The 26,817-nt window shown below is 45.2% G+C and overlaps 1 protein-coding gene across 1 annotated transcript; it reads left to right on the top strand.

The window, feature by feature from the left end:
- The first annotated feature begins 22,978 nt into the window (after positions 1–22,978).
- On the top strand, positions 22,979–23,446 carry LOC119306042 (dynein light chain LC6, flagellar outer arm-like). Its single transcript, XM_037582386.1, has 2 exons — positions 22,979–23,116; positions 23,288–23,446. The coding sequence occupies exons 1-2, from the start codon at positions 22,979–22,981 to the stop codon at positions 23,444–23,446; spliced, it is 297 nt and encodes a 98-aa protein (XP_037438283.1).
- The last annotated feature ends 3,371 nt before the right edge of the window (positions 23,447–26,817 follow it).

The raw sequence follows: 26,817 nt of genomic DNA, 5'->3' as shown, positions 1-26,817 counted from the left end.
AGCAATAGTTGGTGAGACGACCATGATGCTTCGATGAAAGATCAAGGTGTCAAGCTGGTGACGATGGTGATCATAACGGTGCTTTGGAGATGGAGATCAAAGGCACAAGATGATGATGGCCATATCATATCATTTATATTGATTGCATGTGATGTTTATCCTTTATGCATCTTATTTTGCTTAGTTTGGCGGTAGCATTATAAGATGATCTCTCACTAAATTTCAAGGTATAAGTGTTCTCCCTGAGTATGCACCATTGTGACAGTTCGTCGTGCGAGACACCACGTGACGATCAGGTGTGATAAGCTCTACGTTCACATACAACGGGTGCAAGCCAGTTTTGCACACGCAGAATACTCGGGTTAAACTTGACGAGCCTAGCATATGCAGATATGGCCTCGTAACACTGGAGACCGAAAGGTCAAGCATGAATCATATAGTAGATATGATCAACATAGAGATGTTCACCATTGAAAACTACTCCATCTCACGTGATGATCGGACATGGTTTAGTTGATTTGGATCACGTGATCATTTAGATGACTAGAGGGATGTCTATCTAAGTGGGAGTTCTTAAGTAATATGATTAATTGAACTTTAATTTATCATGAACTTAGTCCTAACAGTATTTTGCAAATTATGTTGTAGATCAATAGCTCGCGTTGTAGCTTCCCTATGTTTTTATATGTTCCTAGAGAAAACTAAGTTGAAAGATGATAGTAACAATGATGCGGACTGAGTCCGTGATCTGAGGTTTATCCTCATTGCTACACAGAAGAATTATGCCCTTGATGCACCGCTAGGTGACCAAACTATTGCAAGAGCAGATGCAGACGTTATGAACGTTTGGCTAGCTTAATATGATGGCTACTTGATGGTTTAGTGCACCATGCTTTACGGCTTAGAATCGGGACTTCAAAGACGTTTTGAACGTCATGGACCATATGAGATGTTCCAGGAGTTGAAGTTAATATTTCAAGCAAATACCCGAGTTGAGAGATATGAAGTCTCCAACAAGTTCTATAGCTAAAAGATGGAGGAGAATAGCTCAAATAGTGAGCATGTGCTCAAATTGTCTGGGTACTACAATTCCTTGAATCAAGTAGGAGTTAATCTTCCAAATAAGATAGTGATTGACAGAGTTCTCTAGTCACCATCACCAAGTTACTAGAACTTCGTGATGAACTATAGTATGCAAGGGATGACAAAAACAATTCCCGAGCTCTTCGTGATGTTGAAATCGACGAAGGTAGAAATCAAGAAAGAACATAAAATGTTGATGATTAACAAGACCACTAGTTTCAAGAAAAGGGCAAAGGGAAAGAAAGGTAACTTCAAATAGAATGGAAAGCAAGTTGTCACTCCCGTGAAGAAGCCCAAAGCTGGACCAAAGCCTGAAACTGAGTACTTCTACTGCAAAGGAAATGGTCACTGGAAGCGGAAACACCCTGAATATTTGGTGGATAAGAAGGATGGCAAAGTGAACAAGGGTATATTTGATATATAGGTTATTGATGTATACCTTACTAGTGTTTATAGTAGCCCCTGGATATTTGATACTTGTTCGCTTGCTAAGATTAGTAACTCGAAACAGGAGTTACAGAATAAACAGAGACTAGTTGAAGGTGAAGTGGTGATGTGTGTTGGAAGTTGTTGCAACATTGATATGATCATCATCACACACTCCCTATAGTTTCGAGATTAGTGTTGAACCTAAATAAATGTTATTTGGTGCTTGCATTGAGCATAAATATAATTAGATCATGTTTATTGCAATACGATTATTCATCTAAGACAGATAATAAATTGTTATTCTGTTTACATGAATAAAACCTTCTATGGTCATACACCCAATGTTGATGGTTTATTGGATCTTGATCGTAGTGATACACATATTCATACTATTGATGCCAAAAAGATGCAAAGTTGATAATGATAGTGAAAAACATTTGTGGCACTGCCATTTGGGTCATATCGGTGTAAAGCGCATGAAGAAACTCCATAAAGATGGACTTTTAGAATCACTTGATTATGAATCATTTGATGCCTGCGGACCATGCCTTATGGGCAAGATGATTAAAACTTCGTTCTCCGGAACAATGGAACGAGCTAGTGACTTATTGGAAATAATACATACCGATGTATGCGGTCCAATGAATGTTGATGCTCATGGCGGGTATCGTTATTTTCTGACCTTCACAGATGATTTGAGCAGATATAGGTATATCTACTTAATGAAACACAAGTCTGAAACATTTGAAAAGTTCAAAGAATTTCAGAGTGAAGTGGAGAATCATCTTAACAAAAAAATAAAGTTTCTACGATCTGATAGTAGAGGAGAATATTTGAGTTACGAGTTTGGCCTTGATTTAAAACAATGTCAAATAGTTTCACAGCTCATGCCACTTGGAACACCACAGCATAATGGTGTGTCCAAATGTCGTAACCGCACTTTATTAGATATGGTGCGATCTATGATGTCTCTTACCGAGTTACCTCTATCGTTTTGGGGATATGCATTAGAGACAGCTGCATTCACTTTAAAAAGGGCACCATCAAAAATCCATAGAGACGACGCCTTATGAACTGTGGTTTGGCAAGAAACCAAAGTTGTGGTTTAGGCTTTCATCGGTTAGTGGTTCTCTCTCGAAGGAATCATTTGAAGACGGGATCCTCTACGCTTTTATCTCTTTGGTCGTAGGGATCCCGTACACTCTAGAGGGATTTCTCTGTGGATAGAATAGGGGAGTCCATTCTCGTTCACATCCATTCCCCCTTTTCTTGTCGAGAGAGTGCATCCATCCTCATCTAATCCTTGCTGTGTGTTCCCGGCGGTTGTACCGCTGGATCTTGACGCTACTCTGCTGCTGTTGAGCGGTGGTACCGCTGCCTCCGGGCGGTGGTACCGCCATCTGACTCTACATAGTCCAGCAGCGGTTGTTCCGGCCATGCACCGCCCATGTACCGGTCAGGCTTCTGTCCTGATGCGGTGGCTGGGCGGTGGTGGCCCGGTTGTTCCTTTTCAACCGGTACAACCGGAGGTTCGAGTGGTTCTTCCGCTCGTTCCTTAGCCGCTCAAGCGATCAAGACCAGGCGGTTCCACCGGCCCTGCACCGCCCAACTACCGCCCTCAAGGGTGACTCCGTTCTGTTTAGGTGCGGTAGTTGTGCGGTAGCTGGGCGGTTGGTCCGGTTATTTGCTAATGACCGGTACTACCGCCCGATGGCCCGGTTGTACCGCCTGGTAGGGTTCTGCAGTTACATCGTGAGTCCCGGTTGTACCGGGACAAGGAGCGGTTGTACCGCTGTAGTACTGAAAACGCAGTAACGGTTGGATTTTAGTGGGTTGCTATATAAGGTGGTTCCTCCACCTACCATGCCTATCTCTTACCTCTCTCACTCCACCATTGATGCTCTCAAGCTCTCTTGCCCGATCTCTCTCTCTAGCCACTCAAACTTGTTGATGTGCTAGGGTTTGAAGGAGGAGACCTAGATCTACACTTCCACCAAAGGATATTTACTTCCCCCATACTTTCTAGTGTGGATTTTGTTACTCTTGGTGCTTGAGCACCCTAGACGGTTGAGGTCACCTCGAGGCCATATTCCATTGTGGTGAAGCTTCGTGGTTTCGTTGGGAGCCTCCAATTGTTGTAGAGATTGCCCCAACCTTGTTTGTAAAGGTCCGGTTGCCGCCTTCAAGGGCTCCAATAGTGGAATCACGGCATCTCGCATTGTGTGAGGGCGTGAGGAGATTACGGTGGCCCTAGTGGCTTCTTGGGGAGCATTGTGCCTCCACACCGCTCTAACGGAGACGTACTTCCCCTTAAAAGGAAGGAACTTCGGTAACACATCCTCGTCTCCACCGGCTCCACTCTTGGTTATCTTATCCCTTTGCTTTTGCAAGCTTACTTGTGCTATATCCATTGCTTGCTTGCGTGCTCATTGTCTATGCATCATATAGGTTGTCCACGTAGTTGCACATCTAGACAACCTATTTCATTGCAAGGTTTAAATTGTGAAAGAAAATTCTAAAAATTGTTAGTTGCCTATTCACCCCCCCTTCTAGTCAAGCATATCGATCCTTTCAATTGGTATCAGAGCCTCGTCTCTTTATTAAGGACTTTACCGTCCGAAGAGTATGGTTGACGTCAACGACGGTGCGGAGGAACACTCCGGTGTGAATCCCATCTCGTCTTCGGCTGAAGGGGGAACCTCGATCTCACGTGAGGAATTCAATGTGGCTTTAGACACATTGAAAACCTCCATGATGGCCGAGGTTAAAAGCATGTTTACTGAATTTCTAGAGGGACTTAAACTATCTACCTCACCAATGAAAGTGGGTGATCCCACTAACAAGGTGACGGATGCTAACTCCGATAAGGGGGAAGCTAACAATGAAAAGAGTCCTTCTACTAGTGGTAGAAATGGCACCGGCATCTTTGCCCATGTGGAACCCCCGGTGTATAGAGGACCGATCCCCTCTACTCATTTGAATCATGCCGGTCCTCCTCCTAAATATGTGAAAAATGAAGATTATGATTCTTGGGTTTATCGCTTCAAGCGTCATTTAAAACATGTGAATACTAACCTTTGGAGAATTATTGAAGAAGGTTTCTATCCTCATGATCCAAGCAACTTCACCCCTCGAGAAGAAGTGGACAATCAATTCAATGAGAGTGCTCTCTTCATCATCCAAGATGCTATCCTTCCCGAAGATCTCCCTCATCTTCGACCTCATGTCATGGCTAAAGAAGCATGGAAGTGTGTCGAGCGTATGTATAGAGGAAGTGCTAGCATTCAACGCTCCAACTATGAAGTGGTGCAAGATGAAGCCGATGAGTTTGCAATGAAAGAGGATGAAGAACCTCGTGAGCTCTTTCGAAGAGTGACCAAACTTGCGGTCGCACTCCGAGATCATGGGAGTAAGGACACGGATGACAACTGGATCAAGCGCAAGTTCCTCAAGGCCATGATGCCCTACAACAAGGCCATGTCCTCCGTCATCCGCCAAAGACCGGACTTCCACTCCATGACCTCTGGTGAAGTGTTGGATGAGTTTGTTGCAATGAACATCTTGGATAAGACCGCCGACAATGCGGTGCTCCGTTCCCAAAGGGCAAAGAAGCCCAATCTTGCCTTGAAGGCCAAGGTTAGTGTGGAAGAAGAAGAAGAAGAGGAAGATGAGGAGAGCAACCCCGAGGACATGAAGTATGATTATCATGAGCACATGGCTCTTGCCTCAAGACAGTTTTGGAGTAAGAAGACTACAAGACCCAACTTCAACAAGAACAACTCAAGTGGCCTCAAAGGGAAGCAACGAGTTAGAACTTGTTTCAACTGTGGCAATGTCAGTCATTTCGTTGCGGATTGTCCATACGAGAAGCGGGAAGACAATGGTGGCAAGTTCATTCGAAAAGACAAAGCCAAGTCCTTCCCCAACAAGAACAACTTCACCAAGAAGACTCCTTCTCGCGGGTTGGTGGTTCAAGAAGAATACCGTGAGGATGACGATGATGATGAAGATGGTGAAACAATGGCCATGGCATCCGTTGCCATTGTCTCAACTCCTCGGGTGTCTCTCTTTGATGCACCTAACGAGAACATCACCGCCAAGTGCCTCATGGCTAAGGCCAACAACAAGGTAACCCCCAACATCAAAACCACCATTATTCCTAACCCTCCTTCAACGGATGACTTTGATAATGGTAAGGGGTCTAATGAGGAGATCAATGAATTTGAGTCCTTCATGAGTAAGCTCAAGGGCAAATCCAAGAAGCATTTCGTTGCTCTCTTGGAACAACTTGGTGAAGCCAATGACATGATCGAGGCTCATGAAGAAACCATCACTAAGATGGAAAGTCATAGTCGTGACTATGCCGATGAGATATCGGATCTCTCTAATGCTCTTGAGGAAGAGCGTGAGCATCGTTTGGCTCTTGAGGAGTCACACAACGATGGTCATGCTAAACTAAAGAAAGATCTTGATCATGCTCTTGTTGTGTCTCGTGTTCTAGCTTCCGAGAAGGCTAAACTTTGGGTTGATCATGTTAGACTCACGGAGGAGTTTGATGTACTTGACAAGGCCCACAAGGTCTTGAAAAGTGCTCATGCCACCCTCAAGGAGTCTCATGCTCAACTCCAAGTTAAGCTAACTAAGGAAAAGGCCACATTTCCTCACATGGTCTTAATTGATAATGCAAATGCTACTAACCCATGTTGTGAGCATGTGCATCTTGTGGAGGAAAATGCCAAGTTGAAGGAACAACTCGAGAAAGGTCTTCTGTCATGCATACAAGGCGAGAAGAACCTAAATGACCTTTTGAGCAATCAAAAGGAAGTTGTGGGAAAGGAGGGAGTTGGGTTCGCACCCAAGTCCAAGAACAAGAAGAAGAACAAGGAGAAGAAGAGCAAGACCAATCGACCTCCTCCGCTCACGCAAACCTTTGTGAAAGAGGGAGAAGGTGCTCCTAAGGAGAAGAAGAACAATGGGAAGAGCGGTGAAGCCAAAGAGCACAACGCCATCTCTCCCAACAAAGCCGGCGACTTTAACCCCTCTTATGTGTTGTGCCGTGCTAGTGATGGACATGTTTATGCTAAATTTGTTGGTTCTCCTTATGAGTACATTGAATGGTCAATTTGGGTTCCTAAGACCCTTGTTACTAACATCAAAGGACCCATTACTCAATGGGTACCTAAAACCAAGCATTGATCTCTTGTAGGTGTTTGCTTCCGGTGGGGGATCATGGTTGCTCGATAGTGGAGCAACAAATCATATGACCAGGAGCAAGGACTTGGTGGTGGACGTGCACAATATCCCATCTATGCCCACCAATGTCGAATGGGGTGATGCCTCACATTCTAAGGTATTGGGTCTTGGCAAGGTTGTCATTTCTCATGATCTAACGATCGAGAAAGTCATGCTTGTTGAGTCCCTTGCATTCAATTTACTTTCCGTTTGTCAACTCACACTCATGGGTTTTGCCACCTTCTTTGATATTGATACTGTGGCCCTCTTGTGGAGCAAGACTCTTAAAGTAGCCTCTGTTGGGCATGTCAAGAATGGTCGCTATGTGGTTAACTTCTCGGAGCAACCCACTAAGACCGCGACATGCCTAATGGCTAAAGTTGATGTGGGATGGCTTTGGCATCGCCGTTTAGCCCACGTCAATATGAGATCTTTGCAAAGTCTTCTCAAGGGGGGCCATGTCCATGGACTCACGAATGTTAGTTTTGCCAAAGATCGTGTTTGCAGTGCTTGTATCGAAGGAAAGCTTCATAAGACGGCTCACCCTCCCATGACTATCATCTACTCGAAGAGACCCTTGGAGCTCCTCCACATGGACCTCTTTGGGCCCCCATCCTTTGATAGTCTTGGGGGTAGAAAGTATTGCTTGGTGATAGTGGATGATTATTCAAGATACATGTGGGTATACTTCTTCAAGAGGAAGAGTGAGACTCAACAAACCGTCATCAACTTTGCAAATGAAGCTCAACGTCAACACAATGCAAAGATCTTGACAATAAGAAGTGACAATGGCACCGAGTTCAAGAAATACACCTTGGATGAGTTTCTTAGTGATGAAGGGATCAAGCACCAATATTCCGCACCATATACCCCTCAACAAAATGGTGTTGCGGAGAGGAAGAACCGGACATTGATGGATGCGGCAAGGACCATGATGGCGGAGTTCAAGTCTCCATACAACTTCTGGGCCGAAGCCATCAACACAGCGTGTCATGCATCCAATCAGCTCTATCTCCGCAAAGGCTTGAACAAGACTCCGTATGAGATACTCACCGGGAACAAGCCCAATCTCAAGTACTTCCGAGTGTTCGGGTGTAAGTGTTTCATTCTCAAGAAAGGTGTTCGTTTGTCTAAATTTGAAGCTAGAGCTCACGTGGGCATATTTGTTGGTTATGCTACAAACTCTCATGCTTACCGTGTTCTCAACAAGTCCAACGGACTCATTGAGGAGACGTGTAACATAGAGTTTGATGAAAATAACGGCTCCTAAGTGGAGCAAAGTGGTACTTGGGATGTAGGTGATGAAATTCCTCCCCAAGCCATAAGAAGAATGGGTATTGGTCATATCCTACCCATTGAGGAACCCCTTGTGGCCGAAGGAGAAGGACAATGCTCCACTCAAGTGGAGCCATCACCTTCCGAAGACCCACACACTTCCGAAGAACAAAGTGAAGGCCCTCACCTTCATGAACAAGACCAAGGGCAAGATCAACCTCAAGACGGAGGTGAACCTCTAAATGATGCCCAAGGTCAAGTTCTCCTCCTCGAGCAAGCTCAAGACGGCGCTCAAGATGATCAAGTTAACCCTCCTCCTTCCACTTCCCAGGAGGAATTAGAGCGTCGTGCCGCGAAGATTGCTTCCAAACTCACCACCAAAGGCCATCTCATGGAAAATGTGGTTGGAAGTCTAAGAAAGGGGGTAAGCACTCGTAGACAATTAGCAAACTATTGTGAACATCACGTGTTTGTCTCTTGTGTTGAACCCCAAAAGGTCTATGAGGCGCTCGAAGACTCGGATTGGCTCAATGCCATGCATGAAGAACTCAACAACTTCGAGTACAACAAGGTGTGGAGGTTGGTGCCAAGGCCTTCGGGGAACCATAACATCATTGGAACCAAGTGGATCTTCAAGAACAAGCAAGATGCTCATGGGAACATCATTCGCAACAAGGCAAGATTGGTAGCACAAGGCTACTCCCAAGTCGAGGGTATCGACTACGGTGAAACCTTTGCTCCCGTTGCTCGTCTTGAATCCATACGTTTGTTGATTGCTTATGTTCCCATCACAACTTTAAGTTGCGACAAATGGATGTGAAAAGTGCTTTTCTTAATGGTCCTATTAATGAGTTGGTTTATGTCAAGCAACCCCTCGGGTTCGAGGATCCTTACTTCCCGGATCATGTGTATCAACTCGATAAGGCACTCTATGGCCTTAAACAAGCCCCACGTGCGTGGTATGACCACCTTACCGAGTTGTTACAAGATCGTGGATTTGAAGTTGGGCAAATCGATCCCACTCTTTTTACTAAGAAGGTCAAAGGGGAGTTGTTTGTGTGCCAACTATATGTTGATGACATTATCTTTGGTTCCCCTAACAAAGCTTTCAATGAAGATTTTGCCGCTCTCATGACCTCTAAGTTCAAGATGTCTTTGATGGGAGAGTTGAAGTTCTTTCTTGGTTTTGATATCAAACAAAGAAGAGAAGGTACCTTCATCAACCAATCCAAATACACTCAAGACATGCTTAAGAGATTCAAGCTAAGTGATGTCAAGCCGGCTTCTACTCCAATGCCTACCAAGTGCCAACTTGACATCGATCCCAATGGTAAAGCGGTGGATCAAAAGGTATATCGCTCCATGATTGGCTCCTTGCTTTACCTTTGTGCATCTAGACCGGATATCATGTTGAGTGTGGGGATGTGTGCACGGTTTCAAGCCGCACCAAAGGAAAGTCACTATGTGGCGGTCAAGCGAATCTTTTGATATTTGGCTCATACCCCAAACTTTGGCTTATGGTACCCAAGAGGAGCAAATTTCAAGCTTGAATGTTTCATGGATTCCGATTGGGCGGGGGACAAAGTGGATAGGAAGTCCACTTCCGGAGGGTGCCAATTTCTTGGTTGCTCTTTGGTAAGTTGGTCTTCCAAGAAGCAAAGTTGTGTGTCCCTCTCGTCCACCGAAGCGGAGTATGTGGCGGCTGGTAGTTGTTGTGCTCAACTCCTATGGATGAGGCAAACTTTAAAGGAGTGAGGTGTCATTTGTGACAAAGTGCCTCTTTGGTGTGATAATGAAAGTGCCATCAAGATTTCTCTCAACCCGGTACAACACTTCAAGACGAAGCACATTGAGATTCGGTATCACTTCATCCAGGATCACATTAGGCGAGGAGAGATCGAGCTCAAGTATGTCAACACTCATGATAACCTTGCATATATTTTCACGAAGCCCTTGGATGAAGCAAGATTTCGCGAGTTAAGGCATGAGCTAAATATCATTGATTTGAGCAATGTGACTTGAACCCGTACACCCCCACCACATTCAACGTGTTGTCTAGTTTAGGTGTAGGCATAGACATAGGGGGAGTGTTGTTCTATCAATGAACTCTCCCTCCCCCCATCATGCATAAATCGATCACCTCTTTCACATTAGCCATTTTTGATGGCATTTGTGCTTCAAAGACGAGTGTTGGTCATGGGCCCAAGGATAATTCTTCGCGGTGCCATACCACTTGACTCAAACATAGGTGGCTTCGGCCATCGCCCTCTCTTAAGAGAGGGGACTGAGCTCGCTCAGCTTGTGTGCGGTTGCTTTTGTTTTCCCTTCGTGTTTCCTTTTCTTTTGTGTTGTCCCGTTTGTCTTGTTCTTTTTTGGTCTGGGCTTTGGTGGTCGGGCGGTACAACCGGTGTCACGGGCGGTTCTACCGCTGATACCTGGTTGTGCTGCCCCAGTTGCGTTATCTTCGGTGCTTGGGCGGTTGTACCGCCCATTTTTCTCTGGGGCTTCTCCGCCCGGTTCTACAGGTTGTCTCCGGGCGGTACTTCCGGTCACCTGACTTGCGGTACAACCGGTCCTAGGAGCGGTTCTACCGCCGCGCGGCTACGGGCCTATTTATATCCGACGGGGCGAAGGGTTTTCTCTTTTTTTCCCTTCGTCCCCAGTCGCCTCCTCCTTGCCCTAGCCGCCGGTCACCTTTGCCTCGTCCCGGAGTGCGCCCCGCGCTTTGGTCCCGAGGGTTCTCCGCGGATTCTCTCCGTGGAAGCCTTCCGGTCTTCTCCCATGGATGGTGGTAATGTCCTTGTTCTTCGTTCTTTGTTCTAGGTTTTCTTCTTGTTCTAGGGCATTACCTTATCCTCCTAGTGTTGTGGTTGTTCTTTGGTTGGGAGAGACCGTCGTTCTTCTTGTGTCTGTGCAGTACATAGAACTCCGAATATTGCTTGAGTGATTTGCACATCTTGAACAGATCTAACTACCCTGGTAGTGCCACTGTCAGCGGTTCTACCGCCCAGACGGGCGGTACAACCGGTGGGGCGGTTCTACCGGTGGGGGATCCGGTTCAACCGGTAGATATGAACCACAACACTGTTCTGGTTTCTTTGTGTTGCATTTTTCGTGTGCTTTCCTCTCATTCCTGTTGGTTTCGTGTGTCCCCTTCGTGTTTGTGTTTAGGTGGCTCCAGTTCTCGCCCTGCTCCTCGCAAGACCAAGAAGAGGGTTCGACGGGCTCCGCGCCCGGCTGACTCTGAAGAGGAAGTTGTGATCCCCACCAAGCCCACTCGCCGTGAAAAGTCTGCCGCTGTCAAACAACGTGTGATAATGCCACTCCACCGTTGGAAAGCCAAGGATTGGGAAGCCTTCCGCTCAAAGAATCCTTATGTGGTTCCCGTAGCTCCTCGTTGGACCACTGTTTAGTTTCGGAATGAGATGCAAGTACGAATTGTTCATGAACTCTTTGAGCACAACAAGAACAGATATGCCAAGCAGTGGACCATCGATCTTGATCATTGGCGGAACAACCTGGAGTATTTTGGTGAGGCTTTGGCTCTCTGTGAGGAGTTTGATCTTGTCAAGCTCATGTCCGTCAACTGTGACTTTGATGTTCAACTCATCCATCAGTTCTATGCCACCGTTCACTTTGGAGAAGATGACACGCGCACCCTCACTTTCATGTGTCGTGATGAGCTCTTTCAAGTTCCCTGGAGGACCTTCTGCAATGCTATTGGGTATGATGATACCGGTCTGGAAGGAAGGGGTGGCATTCGCCCCCATGATCATCCTGACCCCATGTCCAAGGAGAAGCTTGCCCCTCTGTACATTCGGGGCCGTGGTATTATTGGTGAATCTAAGGATTTGGTGAAGGTCTATGACATCATGCATCGTGTTTTTCGCAATGTGCTTCTGCCCAAAGTGGGGAATCAAGATGAAATCCATGGCTATCTTGTTGACTTGATGGTTGCTATGAAGACCAAGGTTGGATCTGGGGAGACGTTTGATGTGTCCAACTGGTTGTGGCACGAGATGTACAACATGGTCATCTACAGGAAGGTCCCCATTTACGCTCCATTTGTCATGTGCTTTCTGAACTCAGTGTGGGGAGTTCGCCGTCCTGGAGAGCCCCTCACCTCTCCTGACAATCTTACCAATCATGAAGTCAAGCTCCTTAAGAAGAAGAAGCACGCCGAGCCACGTTTCCCGGCTAATGCTCCTGAGGATGTCTATGCCACTTCTGATGATGAGGATTTTGAGTTGGAACCAGGGGCCAAGCCCTCGTGGGTGGACAAGCTCACTGCCAAGGTAAAGAAGACCTTCTGCCTCCAGTCTGACATCCAGAAGAGGATGTATGAGGCACATGTCAATGAGAAGCTTGCGCGGCATCGCCAAATTGCTTTGATGAGGCACCTAAGCATGTCAGTTCAGAGTGGTTCTGAGAAGAGCATCACACCGGAGGAGCGTTGGATATCCTCCCACAGCACCTGGACTGATGATGAAGCCCCTCCTCAGCCCTCCACCATCGTTACTGCTGCTGATGATATCATGGAGGACTCAGATCGGGACGATGATGAAGTTTCTGATGATGGTGAAGATTCTGACAATGATGAAGACCTTGATGCTACCGAGGAGTCAGAGGAGGACGACTGAGCCTGGGCGATAGCTTCGCTCTCTTCCTTTTTGGTGTCCTGATGCCAAAGGGGGAGAGAGTGTGATAGGACTCGGGAGTTGCATGGGTGGTTGCGTAGTGTGTGTCTCGTTTTGAACTTGTCTGTGGTCTCCAGTTGAACTTTGGTCGTTCTTGTTTGTTTTGTGTGGTTTTTGTGCCACTCCTGCTATCTCTTCGTTATGCATGTTGGTCTTAATTGGTAGCATTGCTCTTGTTTCTTTGTGTTGGCTACCTTCATGTTATATGCTTTATTTGACTAGCCTATAGAACCTAGGGGGAGTCTCGTCCTGGGGCTCACATCTAGGGGGAGCTCCGTCTAGATTCTATAGTCTTCTATCTTATATCGTGTTGTTGTCATCATCCACCAAAAAGGGGGAGATTGTAACGGCATTTCCCTACCTTATGTTTTGGATGATGATGAGAACCCTTTGTTGGTCTAATCCTGTGCTAATTGTTTCAGGTTCTCAATGATTAGGCTTTCATCGGTTAGTGGTTCTCTCTCGAAGGAATCATTTGAAGACGGGATCCTCTACGCTTTTATCTCTTTGGTCGTAGGGATCCCGTACAATCTAGAGGGATTTCTCTGTGGATAGAATAGGGGAGTCCATTCTCGTTCACATCCATTCCCCCTTTTCTTGTCGAGAGAGTGCATCCATCCTCATCTAATCCTTGCTGTGTGTTCCCAGCGGTTGTACCACTCGTCCGAGCGGTTATACTGCTCGATCTTGACGCTACTCTGCTGCTGTCGAGCGGTGGTACCGCTGCCTCCGGGCGGTGGTACCGCCATCTAACTCTACATAGTCCAGCAACGGTTGTTCCAGCCATGCACCGCCCATGTACCGGTCAGGCTTCTGTCCTGATGCGGTGGCTGGGCGGTGGTGGCCCGATTGTTCCTTTTCAACCGGTACAACCGGAGGTTCGAGCGGTTCTTCCGCTCGTTCCTTAGCCGCTCAAGCGATCAAGACCAGGCGGTTGCACCGGCCCTGCACCGCCCAACTACCGCCCTCAAGGGTGACTCCGTTCTGTTTAGGTGCGGTAGTTGTGCGGTAGCTGGGCGGTTGGTCCGGTTATTTGCTAATGAATGGTACTACCGCCCGATGGCCCGGTTGTACCGCCTGGTAGAGTTCTGCAGTTACATCGTGAGTCCCGGTTGTACCGGGACAAGGAGCGGTTGTACCGCTGCAGTACTAAAAACGCAGTAACGGTTGGATTTTAGTGGGTTGCTATATAAGGTGGTTCCTCCACCTACCACGCCTATCTCTTACCTCTCTCACTCCACCATTGATGCTCTCAAGCTCTCTTGCCCGATCTCTCTCTCTCTAGCCACTCAAACTTGTTGATGTGCTAGGGTTTGAAGGAGGAGACCTAGATCTACACTTCCACCAAAGGATATTTACTTCCCCCATACTTTCTAGTGTGGATTTTGTTACTCTTGGTGCTTGAGCACCCTAGACGGTTGAGGTCACCTCGAGGCCATATTCCATTGTGGTGAAGCTTCATGGTTTCGTTGGGAGCCTCCAATTGTTGTGGAGATTGCCCCAACCTTGTTTGTAAAGGTCCGGTTGCCGCCTTCAAGGGCTCCAATAGTGGAATCACGACATCTCGCATTGTGTGAGGGCGTGAGGAGATTACGGTGGCCCTAGTGGCTTCTTGGGGAGCATTGTGCCTCCACACCGCTCTAACGGAGACGTACTTCCCCTTAAAAGGAAGGAACTTCGGTAACACATCCTCGTCTCCACCGGCTCCACTCTTGGTTATCTTATCCCTTTACTTTTGCAAGCTTACTTGTGCTATATCCATTGCTTGCTTGCGTGCTCATTGTCTTTGCATCATATATGTTGTCCACGTAGTTGCACATCTAGACAACCTATTTCATTGCAAGGTTTAAATTGTGAAAGAAAAGTCTAAAAATTGTTAGTTGCCTATTCACCCCCCCCTCTAGTCAACCATATCGATCCTTTCAATCATGAAACTTTAGATCAAGTTACTACAGAACCTCGTAGGTCTTATAGAGTACGGTCCGCACCAGAGTGGTACGGTAATCCTGCTCTAGAAGTCATGTTAATAGACCATGATGAACCTATGAACTATGAGGAAGCGATGATGAGCCCAGATTCCACAAAATGGCTTGAGCCCATGAAATCTGAGATGGGATCCATGTACAAAAACAAAGTGTGAACTTTGGTGGACTTGCCCGATGATCGGCAAGCCATATTAGATAAATAGATCTTCAAGAGGACGACGGACACTGATAGTAGTGTTACTATCTACAAAGCTCGACTTGTCGCAAAAGGTTTTCGACAAGTTCAAGGAGTTGACTACGATAAGACTTTCTCACCCGTAGCGAGGCTTAAGCCTGTCCGAATCATGTTAGCAATTCCGGCATTTCATGATTATGAAATTTGGCAGATGGATGTCAAACCTGCATTCCTGAATGGATTTCTAGAAGAAGTGTTGTATATGATGCAACCAGAAGGTTTGTCGATCCAAAGGGTGCTAACAAAGCGTGCAAGCTCCAGCGATCCATTTATGGACTGGTGCAAGCCTCTCGGAGTTGGAATAAACACTTTGATAGTGTGATCAAAGCATATGGTTTTATACAGACTTTTGGAGAAGCCTGTATTTACAAGAAAGTGAGTGGGAGCTCTATAGCATTTCTAATATTATAGGTGGATGACATATTGTTGATTGGAAATGATATAGAATTTCTGGATAGCATAAAGGGATACTTGGATAAGAGTTTTTCAATGAAAGACCTCGGTGAAGCTGGTTACATATTGGGCATCAAGATCTATAGAGATAGATCAAGACGCTTAACAAGATTTTTCAATGGGTACATACCTTGACAAGATTTTGAACGAGTTCAAAATAGATCAGTCAAGGAAGGAGTTCTTGCTTGTATTACAAGGTGTAAAGTTGAGTAAGACCCAAAGCCCGACCATGACAGAAGATAGAAAGAGAATGAAAGTCATTGAATGAAAGTCATTCCCTATGCCTCAGTCATAGGTTCTATAAAGTATGCTATGCTGTGTACCAGACCTATTGTGTACCTTGCCATGGTTTTGGCAAGCAGGTACAATAGTGATCTAGGAGTAGATCAATGGACAACGGTCAAAATTATCCTTAGGAGGACTAAGGAAATGTTTCTCGGTGATGGGGGTGATAAAGAGTTCGTCGTAAAAAGTTATGGCGATGCAAGCTTTTACACCGATCGAGATGACTCTAAGTCTCAATCTGGATACATATTGAAAGTGCGAGCAATTAGCTAGAGTAGCTCTATGCAGAGCATTGTAGACATAGAATATTTGCAAAATACATACGGCTCCGAAAGTGACAGACCCGTTGACTAAACTTCTCTCATAATTAAAACATGATTATGCCTTAGTACTCTTTGGGTGTTAATCACATAGCGATGTGAACTAGATTATAGAATCTAGTAACCCTTTGGGTGTTGGTCACATGGCAATGTGAACTATGGGTGTTAAACACATACAGATGTGAACTATTGGTGTTAAATCACATGGCGATGTGAACTAGATTATTGACTCTAGTGCAAGTGGGAGACTGAAGGAAATATGCCCTAGAGGCAATAATAAAGTTTTTATTTATATTTCCTTATATCATGATAAATGTTTATTATTCATGCTAGAATTGTATTAACCAAAAACTTAGTACATGTGTGAATACATAGACAAACAGAATGTCACTAGTATGCCTCTACTTAAATAGCTCGTTAATAAAAGATGGTTAAGTTTCCTAGCCATATACAAAGAGTTGTCATTCGATAAACGAGATCACATCATCAGAGAATGATGTGATTGACTTGACCCATCCATTAGCTTAGCACTATGATCGTTTAGTTTATTGCTATTACTTTCTCCATAACTTATACATGTTCCTATGACTATGAGATTATGCAACTCCCGATTACCGGAGGAACATTTAGTGTCCTATAAAACGTCACAACGTAACTGAGTGGTTACAAAGATGCTCTACAGGTGTCTCCGATGGTGTTTGTTAGGTTGGCATAGATCGAGATTAGGATTTGTCACTCCGTGTTTCGGAGAGGTATCTCTGGACCCTCTCGGTAATGCACATCACTATAAGCCTTGCAAGCAATGTGACTAATGAGTTAGTTACGGGATGATGCATTACAGAACGAGTAAAGAGACTTGCTGGTAATGAGATTGAACTAGGTATTGAGATACCGACGATCGAATCTCGGGCAAGTAACATACCGATGACGAAGGGAACAACGTATGTTGTTATATAGTTTGACCAATAACAATCTTTGTAGAATATGTAGGAGCCAATATGAGCATCCAGGTTCCGCTATTGGTTATTGACCGGAGATGTGTCCCGGTCATGTCTACATAGTTCTCGAACCCGTAGGGTCTGCACGCTTAACGTTCGATGACGATTTGTATTATGAGTTATGTGATTTGATGTACCGAAGTTTGTTTGGAGTCCTGGATGAGATCATGGACATGACGAGGAGTCTCGAAATGGTCGAGAGGTAAAGATTCATATATTGGAAGGTTGCATTTGGACATGGGAATGGTTCCGAGTGGTTCGGGCATTTTTACGGAGTGCCGGGAGGTTACCGGAACCCCCCGGGAGAAGTATTGGGCCTAGTGGGCCTTATTGGAGGAGAGGAAAAAGGGCCACGTGAGAGGGGCGCCCCTCCCTTTGCCCAAACTGAATTGGACTAGGGGAAGGGGCCGTCCCCCCTCTTTCCTTCCCTCTCTCTCTCTCCCTTACCTTTCCCTCCGGTGGAAGAAAGGAAAGGGGGGGGGGGAATCCTACTTGGACTAGGAGTCCAAGTAGGACTCCCCCCTGGCGCGCCCAAACCTGGCCGGCCTCCTATCTCCCTACATCCTTTATATACGTGGAATAACACAACAGACAACACAAGTTGATCTTTTAGCCATGTGCGATGCCCCCTCCACAGTTACACACCTCGGTCATATCGTCGTAGTGCTTAGGCGAAGCCCTGCGCCGGTAACTTCATCATCACCGTCGCCACGCCGTCGTGCTGATGAAACTCTCCCTCAGCCTCAACTGGATCAAGAGTACAAGGGACGTCATCGAGCTGAATGTGTGCTGAACATGGAGGTGACGTATGTTCGGTACTTGGATCGGTTGAATTGCGAAGACGTTCGACTACATCAACTGCATTATTGAAACGCTTCTGCTTTCGGTCTACGAAGGTACGTGGACACACTCTCCCCTCTCGTTGCTATGCATCACCTAGATAGATCTTGCGTGTGCGTAGGATTTTTTTTTTGAAATCACTGCGTTCCCCAACATCAATGAGGCTGGAGTAGGGTTGGAAATCGGCAATCTTCTTGATGGGATTATTGAGGCAATTCAAGAAACGGGCCATAGATTGCTCATCATCTTCCATGACCTTGACTCTTATCATGGCAATATCCATTTGCTTGTGTTATTCTTCAATGCTCTTTGTTCCTTGCTTGAGGAGTTGGAGTTTCTTGGAAAGGTCGCGGTTGTAGTATGTTGGCACAAAGCGTGCTCGCATGACATCCTTCATTTGATCCCATGTGGTGATTGGTGGTTCACCTCTTGCTTCTCGGCGCTCAAGGACTTGTTCCCACCATATGGGCACATAGTCTTGGAACTCAAGGGATGCCATGGCGATCTTCTTATCTTCCTCATAGTTGTGCAAGGGAAAGATCTTGTCGACCTTCAATGCCCATGAAAGGTACTCTTCAGGATCATTGCTTCCGGTGAACTTGGGCATGGTGAACTTGAGCTTGCCGTAGCGTTCCTCTTCATTGTCTTGGGGTTGGGGATGATGATGACGCCCTTGATGTGGATGATTGTCAACCTCATGTTGCTCTTGGCGTCGAGGATTTCCATAGTCATCATGCTCTTGGTGAACTTGAGATTGTGGAGGAGCTTGTCGAGCTTGTGGAGGAGCTTGAGGAACTTGACGATGCACTCTTGCTTGGTAGTTTCGCTCTTGAATTTCTTCGTGAAGTGCTTCTTCTTGATTGCGTGTATCTTGGTTGCGGTTGGCAACGGCTCGACTTGACTCTCGAAGGGCACGTTGCGCCTCAAGTGCTTGTGCTTCACGTTGTTGTTGTTGAACACGTTGAGCCTCAGCATCTTGTTCATCTTGGTGTTGGCGCGCTCGCTCTTCCTCTTGGTGACATTGACATTGCCTTTCTTGTGCTTGTGCAAGAGTAGCTTGGTTTTGGCGATGATGATGTGCTTGCTCGTCGAATTGCTCTTGTGGATGATTGCCGTGTAGAGGATTGCGAGTTGCTTGACGGTCTTGGCACACGGCTCGATGTAGAGTGTTCGATGTCGGTGTACTTGAGCCGGAGAGGGTGTCGTCGGGGTGTCGACTCGAGCGGCTCCGTCTTGAGTAGGATGGAGTGGTAGAAGAGCGGTTTACCAACAAGGCACGAATCTCGTCCATTCTTGCATCGTTCTCTTGTTTGTGTGCGTCGAGCTTGTTGTCGAAGTAGTCTCTTGTTCGTTGCTCGGATAGTCGCGAGTCGGTGGTGAGATTGTCGATGTGGTCGCTCATTGCTTGTTGTTCTTGATGCAAAGCTCTTTATGCACCGAAGAGGTGGCTCTTGGTGACATAGGATGACATGTCGTCGTCTTGCTCGATGAAGAGTGGGTTGGTAGAAGAACTTAGCCTATCCATCATTCCAAGCAACACTACAAGAAATATGTCAACTTATGACCTTCTGTCAGTGACCCTCACAGAATTGGTCATAAATTTATGACCATTTTAGACCAATTGGTCAAAAGCTATTCGGGGGGCTCCAAACCCTAAACCATTGCGACCATTTTGGTCAGAAAGGTCGTAATTTCCTTACACGAAATGGTCATAAAGCAAACAGCGCTAGTCCGCTGCCTTATTTCTAGTTGTTAACGACCAATATAGATGGTCATAGCCTTGTAAATTGTGGTGGGTTGCTATGACTAGGCGCCACCTCATCAGTTTTGCCTATGTGTCATGTCCATGTGGCAGTTTTTGCCCTAGGTTGTGAAGCAACCTATATTTCTGTCATTCCCAAAATTCCCAAAAAAATCTCATAAATTCTTTGGGTCATATCTTCGTCAAATATGTAAAAACCTTCCTTTCCTAGTTCAAAAATAATTCAAAAATATTCATTTTCCTATTCTGTTCAGAACAACAGTTTGTGAAGGAAGTACCACTTTGGCATGTCCAAATAGTATCCATTTTCTACAGTGCTTTCCTATGCCCAAATAACCATCCTCCACCAAATGCCAGCTCAATCCATTTATTATTTTGAGCCGAGCTTCAACATTCGTATTTATGTCCAATGTGGTGGTTTGCAAAGCAAGTACCACCTAGGCTCCTCCTTTTGAGCTGAATTTTTTTGAAAACGGTCTTCTTAGTAACTGATCATCCTCAGCCAAAACTCACGCCCATTAGCCATGCACATTTCCCGTACCGCTAACCAAACACTTGGCTGCTAATTCATGTTTGAGCATCGATTGGTCTCCTCGTGAGAATCTTATGTTGTAATTTTCTTCCTAGCACCAACCTGGGGAGTGCCCAACCCACTAGACATGCCTAGGCCGCCCAGAACACATGGCAACACCACGGTCACGCGGTGACCACGCGGCGGGCATGCGAGTTTACGCGCTCTAGAGTTGGGGCCCTCGGCCACCACCCAAACCTCGACGTATCGCCACCAAACCATGTATTTATGATTAAATAGGTCCTTATGTAACTAGAAATGATTTTTGGAAAAAATAAATAGCAAACTATGAGGCAGCTGCAGTTCAAATTTGACCCGCTTCCAGCTGAATCGGCAGAAATTTGTCTTTTCCACGAGAGGTGGATCAAATTTTTTTACACCAGACCATTTTGTCAATTGTGCATTAAATATGGCCTAGTATTTTATAAAAATGATTTGGTCCAATTTTGCAACAATTATTTGGTAGTTCCTTCACAAAAAAAAACCTCCTTTCGGGCACTCGAAAAATGGAAAATGGTTTCTTCGTCCAACGAAAATGAAAACTTCCTTAGGCAACATTGTTTGCTATTCCAATATGCACCCTTGTGCACAATATGAGATCATTTGAACAAACTATGCCATGAATGTGGCCATAAGATTGATCATTTGGCTTGAAAGCCATGAATCTTCACACTTGATAGCTCATTTCTGAGAACACTTTTTTAAAATAATTATTGTATTACAAGTTTATTATTTTTTCTGTAAACTTTGTCACATATAATGACACAATGCGAAGGTTTTCCAATTTTTTGATTTTTTTGAATTTTTTATGCCCGTTTCAAAATGTGGTCAAAACGGCGGGCTTGACCGTTCCATGCTAGTGGTTGAATCTTGGAAAACTTTTGGTGTTTCTCTGATTAAATAGATACTTATGTAACTAGAAATGATTTTTGGGAAAAATAAATAGCAAACTATGAGGCAGCTACAGTTCAAATTTGACCCGCTTCCAACTGAATCGACGACAATTTGTCTTTTTCACGAGAGGTGGATCAAAACTTTTTTCACCCAACCATTTTGTCAATAGTGCATTAAATATGTCCTAGTATTTTATAAAATTGATTTGGTCCATTTTTGCAACAATTATTTGGTAGTTCCTTCACAAAAAAACCTCCTTTTGGGCACTCGGAAAATGAAAAATGAAATTTCCGTGCAAAGAAAATGAAAACTTCCTTAGGCAACATTGTTTGGAATTCCAAGATGTACCCTTGTGCACAATATGAGATCATTTGAACAAACTATGCCATGAATGTGGCCATAAGATTGATCATTTGGCTTGAAAGCCATGAATCTTCACGCATGATAGCTCATTTCTAAGAACACTTTTTTAAAATAATTTCTGTATTACAAGTTTATTATTTTTCCTGGAAACTTGGTCACATATAATGACACAATGCGAAGGTTTCCCAATTTTTTGATTTTTTTGAATTTTTTATGCCCGTTTCAAAATGCGGTCAAAACGGCGGGAATGATCGTTCCTAGCTAGTGGTTGAATCTTGGAATTTTTTTGGTGTTTCTCTGATTAAATAGATACTTATGTACCTAGAAATTATTTTTGGAAAAAATAAAGAGCAAACTACAAGGTAGCTACAGTTCAAATTTGACCTGCTTCCTACTGAATCGGCGGGAATTTGTCTTTTTCACGAGAGGTGGATCAAAACTTTTTACACCCAACCATTTGGTCAATTGTGCATTAAATATGGCCTAATATTTTAAAAAATTGATTTGATCCAATTTGTCAACAAATATATTATAGGTCCTTCACAAAAAAACTCATTTCAGGGATTCGAAAAATGGAAAATATCTTTTTTGCCAAAAAAACTCATGTCTCACGACACCTTTTTAAAGATATTTATCCATTTTCATGTTTGTTATTTTTTTATGAAAACTTGTTCACGTTTTGGTGACACAATGAGAAGGTTTTCCATTTTCTTTTTGAATTTCTCAAGTCATAAAATAGCTGACATAATTTTAATGCATTATTTTTAGGCAACTATGACCTATTTAGATGGTCACAACATCATACTGCACTCTGATTGGTCCGTGGACCTCTCACGTGGATCGTGCATCATACGCCGTCCGATGCTCGCGGATCCAACGGCCGTCCTCAACCCTTCCACAATAACTCCGAAACCCTAGTCATTTTCCATCCACACCCCGCCTCCTTTCTTTCCTCGCTCCGAAACCCTAGTCTTCTCTGTCGCGACGCCGCACCTCCCACGATTCGATCCAATATTCTCCCCCGATCCCACCTGCCGGCGGCGACCTCCTCTCAACCAGCCCCGCCGGCGGCCTCCAGATCCAACCCAGCTCAAGCCCAACTCCTACCCCGCGACCATGGCCATGGCAGGGGGAGCCCGAATCCCTACCCCGTGGTGGCTAGGGTTTCGGTCGCCTCCAACTCGATCCCGCGCTGCTTCGGTGAATCCCGAGCCCTCAAGCGCCGATCCATCTCCGGGATGGCCTTGATCTGCTCGAGGACGACCGGTTCTTCGTCAATCTGCAAGGATGCGCGCCGGCAGCAGCGATCTCCTCCGGCGAGCCCTCCCATGGCGACCAGGATGGTCTCCCCCTCCCAAATCCATCACAGTCTCCCAAATCTCCCTCTGTTCCTCAAGGTCCGACCCATCTCCCCTCTCAGATTTCAGTTTTTTTCTTGATTTGGTACGATGGTGGTTCGCCTCTATCCCCCCTCTCTCACTCTCTGTGCTTGTAGCGACTGTTCCCCCCAACCTCCGGTCCATGCGCGCGGCTGTTCGTCCACTCGAGTGAGCAGGATGCTGGAAGGGAAGGCGACGGTGGAGGACACCGACATGCCGACCAAGATGCAGCTGCAGGCCACGTCGGCAGCGTCCAGGGCGCTCGACCGCTTCGACGTCCTCGACTGCCGGAGCATCACGACGCACATCAAGAAGGTGAGAAACTTGCCAATACCGCCCCCAAATCTATAGCCTCTGAATTTGCAAGTAACAAGCTAGAGACAGTCTTACAAGAGAAAGAACGATGTACTTGAACATAAACCAGCAGTTAGCTGCGCAAGTGCTGCCGAATGATTGGATCTGATTTGGACGGCTGCACTACATGAGTTCGATATGATCCATGGCCCGGGGTGGCAGTGCGTGGTGGGCTGCAGCTTCAGCTGCTACTTCACGCACAGCAAGGGGAGCTTCATATACTTCAAGTTCGAGTTGCTCAGGTTCCTCGTCTTCAAAGGCATGGCGGATGAGCAACCGATGTCGTGCTGATCTGGTCTGTAGGTTTAAGTGACAAGGTGAGCATACAACTTGTGATGCATTTTCCTGGTCTGTAGGTTTACGTGAGTTCTGATCTGATGGTGGCATTTTACATGCTGTTTTTGTTCTTCAGCGATAGTTAACGATCTAAATGGTTCGGCATTCAGCAATAGTTAACGATCTGATCAGTTTAAATAATGGCTATTGAAGATCCATTTATACTTCCGCATGGTTTCAGAATCTGGATAGAATCACTATAGCAGTTATGTGATTCGTTCTGTAGCTTGCGTTTGGTACTTGGAAATAACAGAATAGAAATTTGGAATTTTTTTGACATGCCATGTAGTATACTGAAAACCGCCTTTCTTCTAGCGCTGCTACACAACGCTAGTTAGGATGAGTACAACTACATTTTTATCTATCTGAAAAACGGTGCAAAGATTTACTAGTACTTGCCTTGGTGATATGACACGTCCATGGTGCGATTTAATTAGATTCAGACTTCGATAGGCCAGGGCGTGTGCTTGTATTAGCATGGAACAATTACTACTAATTAATGAAGGAAGCACACTTGTTCACATAAAGGAAGATATGTCTGTGTTAGTATTAGTGTTCTTGATCTTACCTGATAGACTTGTTTTTACTAATGTAAACAAATAAAATCAGATTGTTTGCATAAATCATTCTCACTTTTAATTGAGTTCTAAGTACGTAGTGTCTTTAGTTCTTTGCTTATATTATAGTCAGAATTATACCTTGTGACTGAATGATGTGTTATTTAGTTAGCTAAGCAGTATCTTTAGTTTTCTGATGATTGCTCAACTCTCAATTCTGAATAAATAAGTAGCTGACCCTATTGGTTCTTTCTTTCTTCAGGGCTATGAGTTGATGGCCACGCTGTTGTTTTGCTCTGCTTGATAATTCTTTTACTGTCCAGTCTGCTCTCTGCATAGTTTCCGGTTGTTTATAAAACGATAAAACAGTGGTGATGTGAGGTCCAACAATGGTTTGTAATTTTGGTTTCATCCTCAACCTCGCCAGCTAGCTTCTTCTTCACATCATATCATATTTGCGCCTGCTGCTGCATCATGGATTGGATGGTCACCTACTAGCTAAGTTGCTTAGCTTGTATTGCCATCGAATTGGTCAATACTGTTTCACTTTGCTTGTTTCTTGTACTAGGTCTGTCAGTTACAGCATAAACAAACAAATTGCTTAGCTCTCAACTATGAATACATAGCTAGCTAAACTTGTTCTTTCTTTCTTTCTTTCTTTAGAGCTGTGACTTATATGGGTCAACCTGCTGTTTTGCTGTACTCAATGATACTATTGTTGCATGTATACTGATACATGTGGTGATATTTTCCTGAACTTAAGTTGTGAATGTACCATTATTTTCCTGCTGCTACTTATCCCTGGCTCACCTGTTCTAGTTGGTTTCAATTGATATTTGTCTCATCCAGCACTCTGACTATAAATGTGTTGTTTTAATCCTGATGATGTTGTAGTATAAGGTGGAACACCATATTCCTGTTTTAATCCAAAAGGAATAAAGCAATCATGTTTGTTTGCTTGGTGCGTGTCGATCTCAAAATGGCGGACAAAACATGACAAGTGAACACTTTGAGGCTCTGTTTCCTGTTTCCTGTTGTAGTTTCTTGATTTATTTTGCATATGCAGCACATCATCTTGAATACCATCTGTTTGTATATGCTTAGGGTATGCATGATGCCTATGCTCTGTATTAGATCAGTATGTTAATATTAGTAGGCATATATCCATGTATGAGCAGTGAGTGCAGTTGGCCATATTCTAGCTCATATGGAACTTCCTGTGATATGGTGCAGTCCTGTTTTGTTTCATTGATTGCTTTTATTTTGTCCCTAACCATTTTTTTGTTCTATAACATGTAGATGCTGGCGTTCGTTCATGTTTCATCGCAAGCTCTAGGATGAAAAAGTGAAGAAGCATTTAGTTCTAGCTCATTGGAGCTAGTTATACTTTTATAGATATTTAGTTGAAACACTCAATTTAGTTGTGTTCTTGGTGGCTGTAAACCTGATGTGAAGTATGTTCGATTATAAACGTGGTGTGTGTTGGAAATATGCCCTAGAGGCAATAATAAAAGTATTATTATATTTCATTGTTCATGATAAATGTCTTTTATTCATGCTATAACTGTATTATCCGGAAATCGTAGTACACGTGTGAATACTTAGACCACAATATGTCCCTGGTGAGCCTCTAGTTGACCAGCTCGTTGTGATCAACAGATAGTCATGGTTTCCTGACTATGGACATTGGATGTCGTTGATAACGGAATCACATCATTAGGAGAATGATGTGATGGACAAGACCCAATCCTAAGCATAGCATAAAAGATCGTGTAGTTCGTTTTGCTAGAGCTTTGCCAGTGTCAAGTATCTCTTCCTTCGACCATGAGATCGTGTAACTCCCGGATACCGTAAGAGTGCCTTGGGTGTATCAAACGTCACAACGTAACTGGGTGACTATAAAGGTGCATTACAGGTATCTCCGAAAGTATCTGTTGGGTTGACACGGATCGAGACTGGGATTTGTCACTCCGTATGATGGAGAGGTATCTCTGGGCCCACTCGGTAATGCATCATCATTATGAGCTCAATGTGACCAAGGTGTTGGACACGGGATCATGCATTACGGTACGAGTAAAGTGACTTGCCGGTAACGAGACTGAACAAGGTATTGGGATACCGACGATCGAGTCTCGGGCAAGTAACGTACCGATTGACAAAGGGAATTGCATACAGGGTTTGATCGAATCCTCGACATCGTGGTTCATCCGATGACAACATCGAGGAGCATGTGGGAGCCATCATGGGTATCCAGATCCCGCTGTTGGTTATTGACTGAGAGCGTCTCGGTCATGTCTGCATGTCTCCCGAACCCGTAGGGTCTACACACTTAAGGTTCGGTGACGCTAGGGTTATTAGGAAGACTAGTATGTGACTACCGAATGTTGTTCGGAGTCCCGGATGGGATCCTGGACGTCACGAGGAGATCCGGAAGGGTCCGGAGGTAAAGATTTATATATGAGAAGTTGTCAAACGGACACCGGGAAGTTTCGGGGTCATACCGGTATTGTACCGGGGCCACCGGAAGGGTTCCGGGGGTCCACCGGGAGGGGCCACCCCTCCCGGGGGGCCACATGGGCTGCGTGGGGCAGGGAGCCAGCCCCTGGTGGGCTGGCCGCACCCCCTCCCTTGGGCCCATGCGCCTAGGGTTGAGGGGGGAACCCTAGAGGGGGCGCCCCCCTTGGCTTGGGGGGCAAGCCACCCTCTCCCCTCTCCCCTAGGCCGCCGCACCCCCCCCCTAGATGGGTTCTAGGGGGCCGGCCCCCTTCT

This window comes from Triticum dicoccoides, chromosome 5B (assembly GCF_002162155.2).
Source record: "Triticum dicoccoides isolate Atlit2015 ecotype Zavitan chromosome 5B, WEW_v2.0, whole genome shotgun sequence".
Lineage (NCBI taxonomy): Eukaryota > Viridiplantae > Streptophyta > Magnoliopsida > Poales > Poaceae > Triticum > Triticum dicoccoides.
Note: the sequence above shows the minus strand (reverse complement) of the source record. Positions and strands in the feature narration are given on the sequence as shown.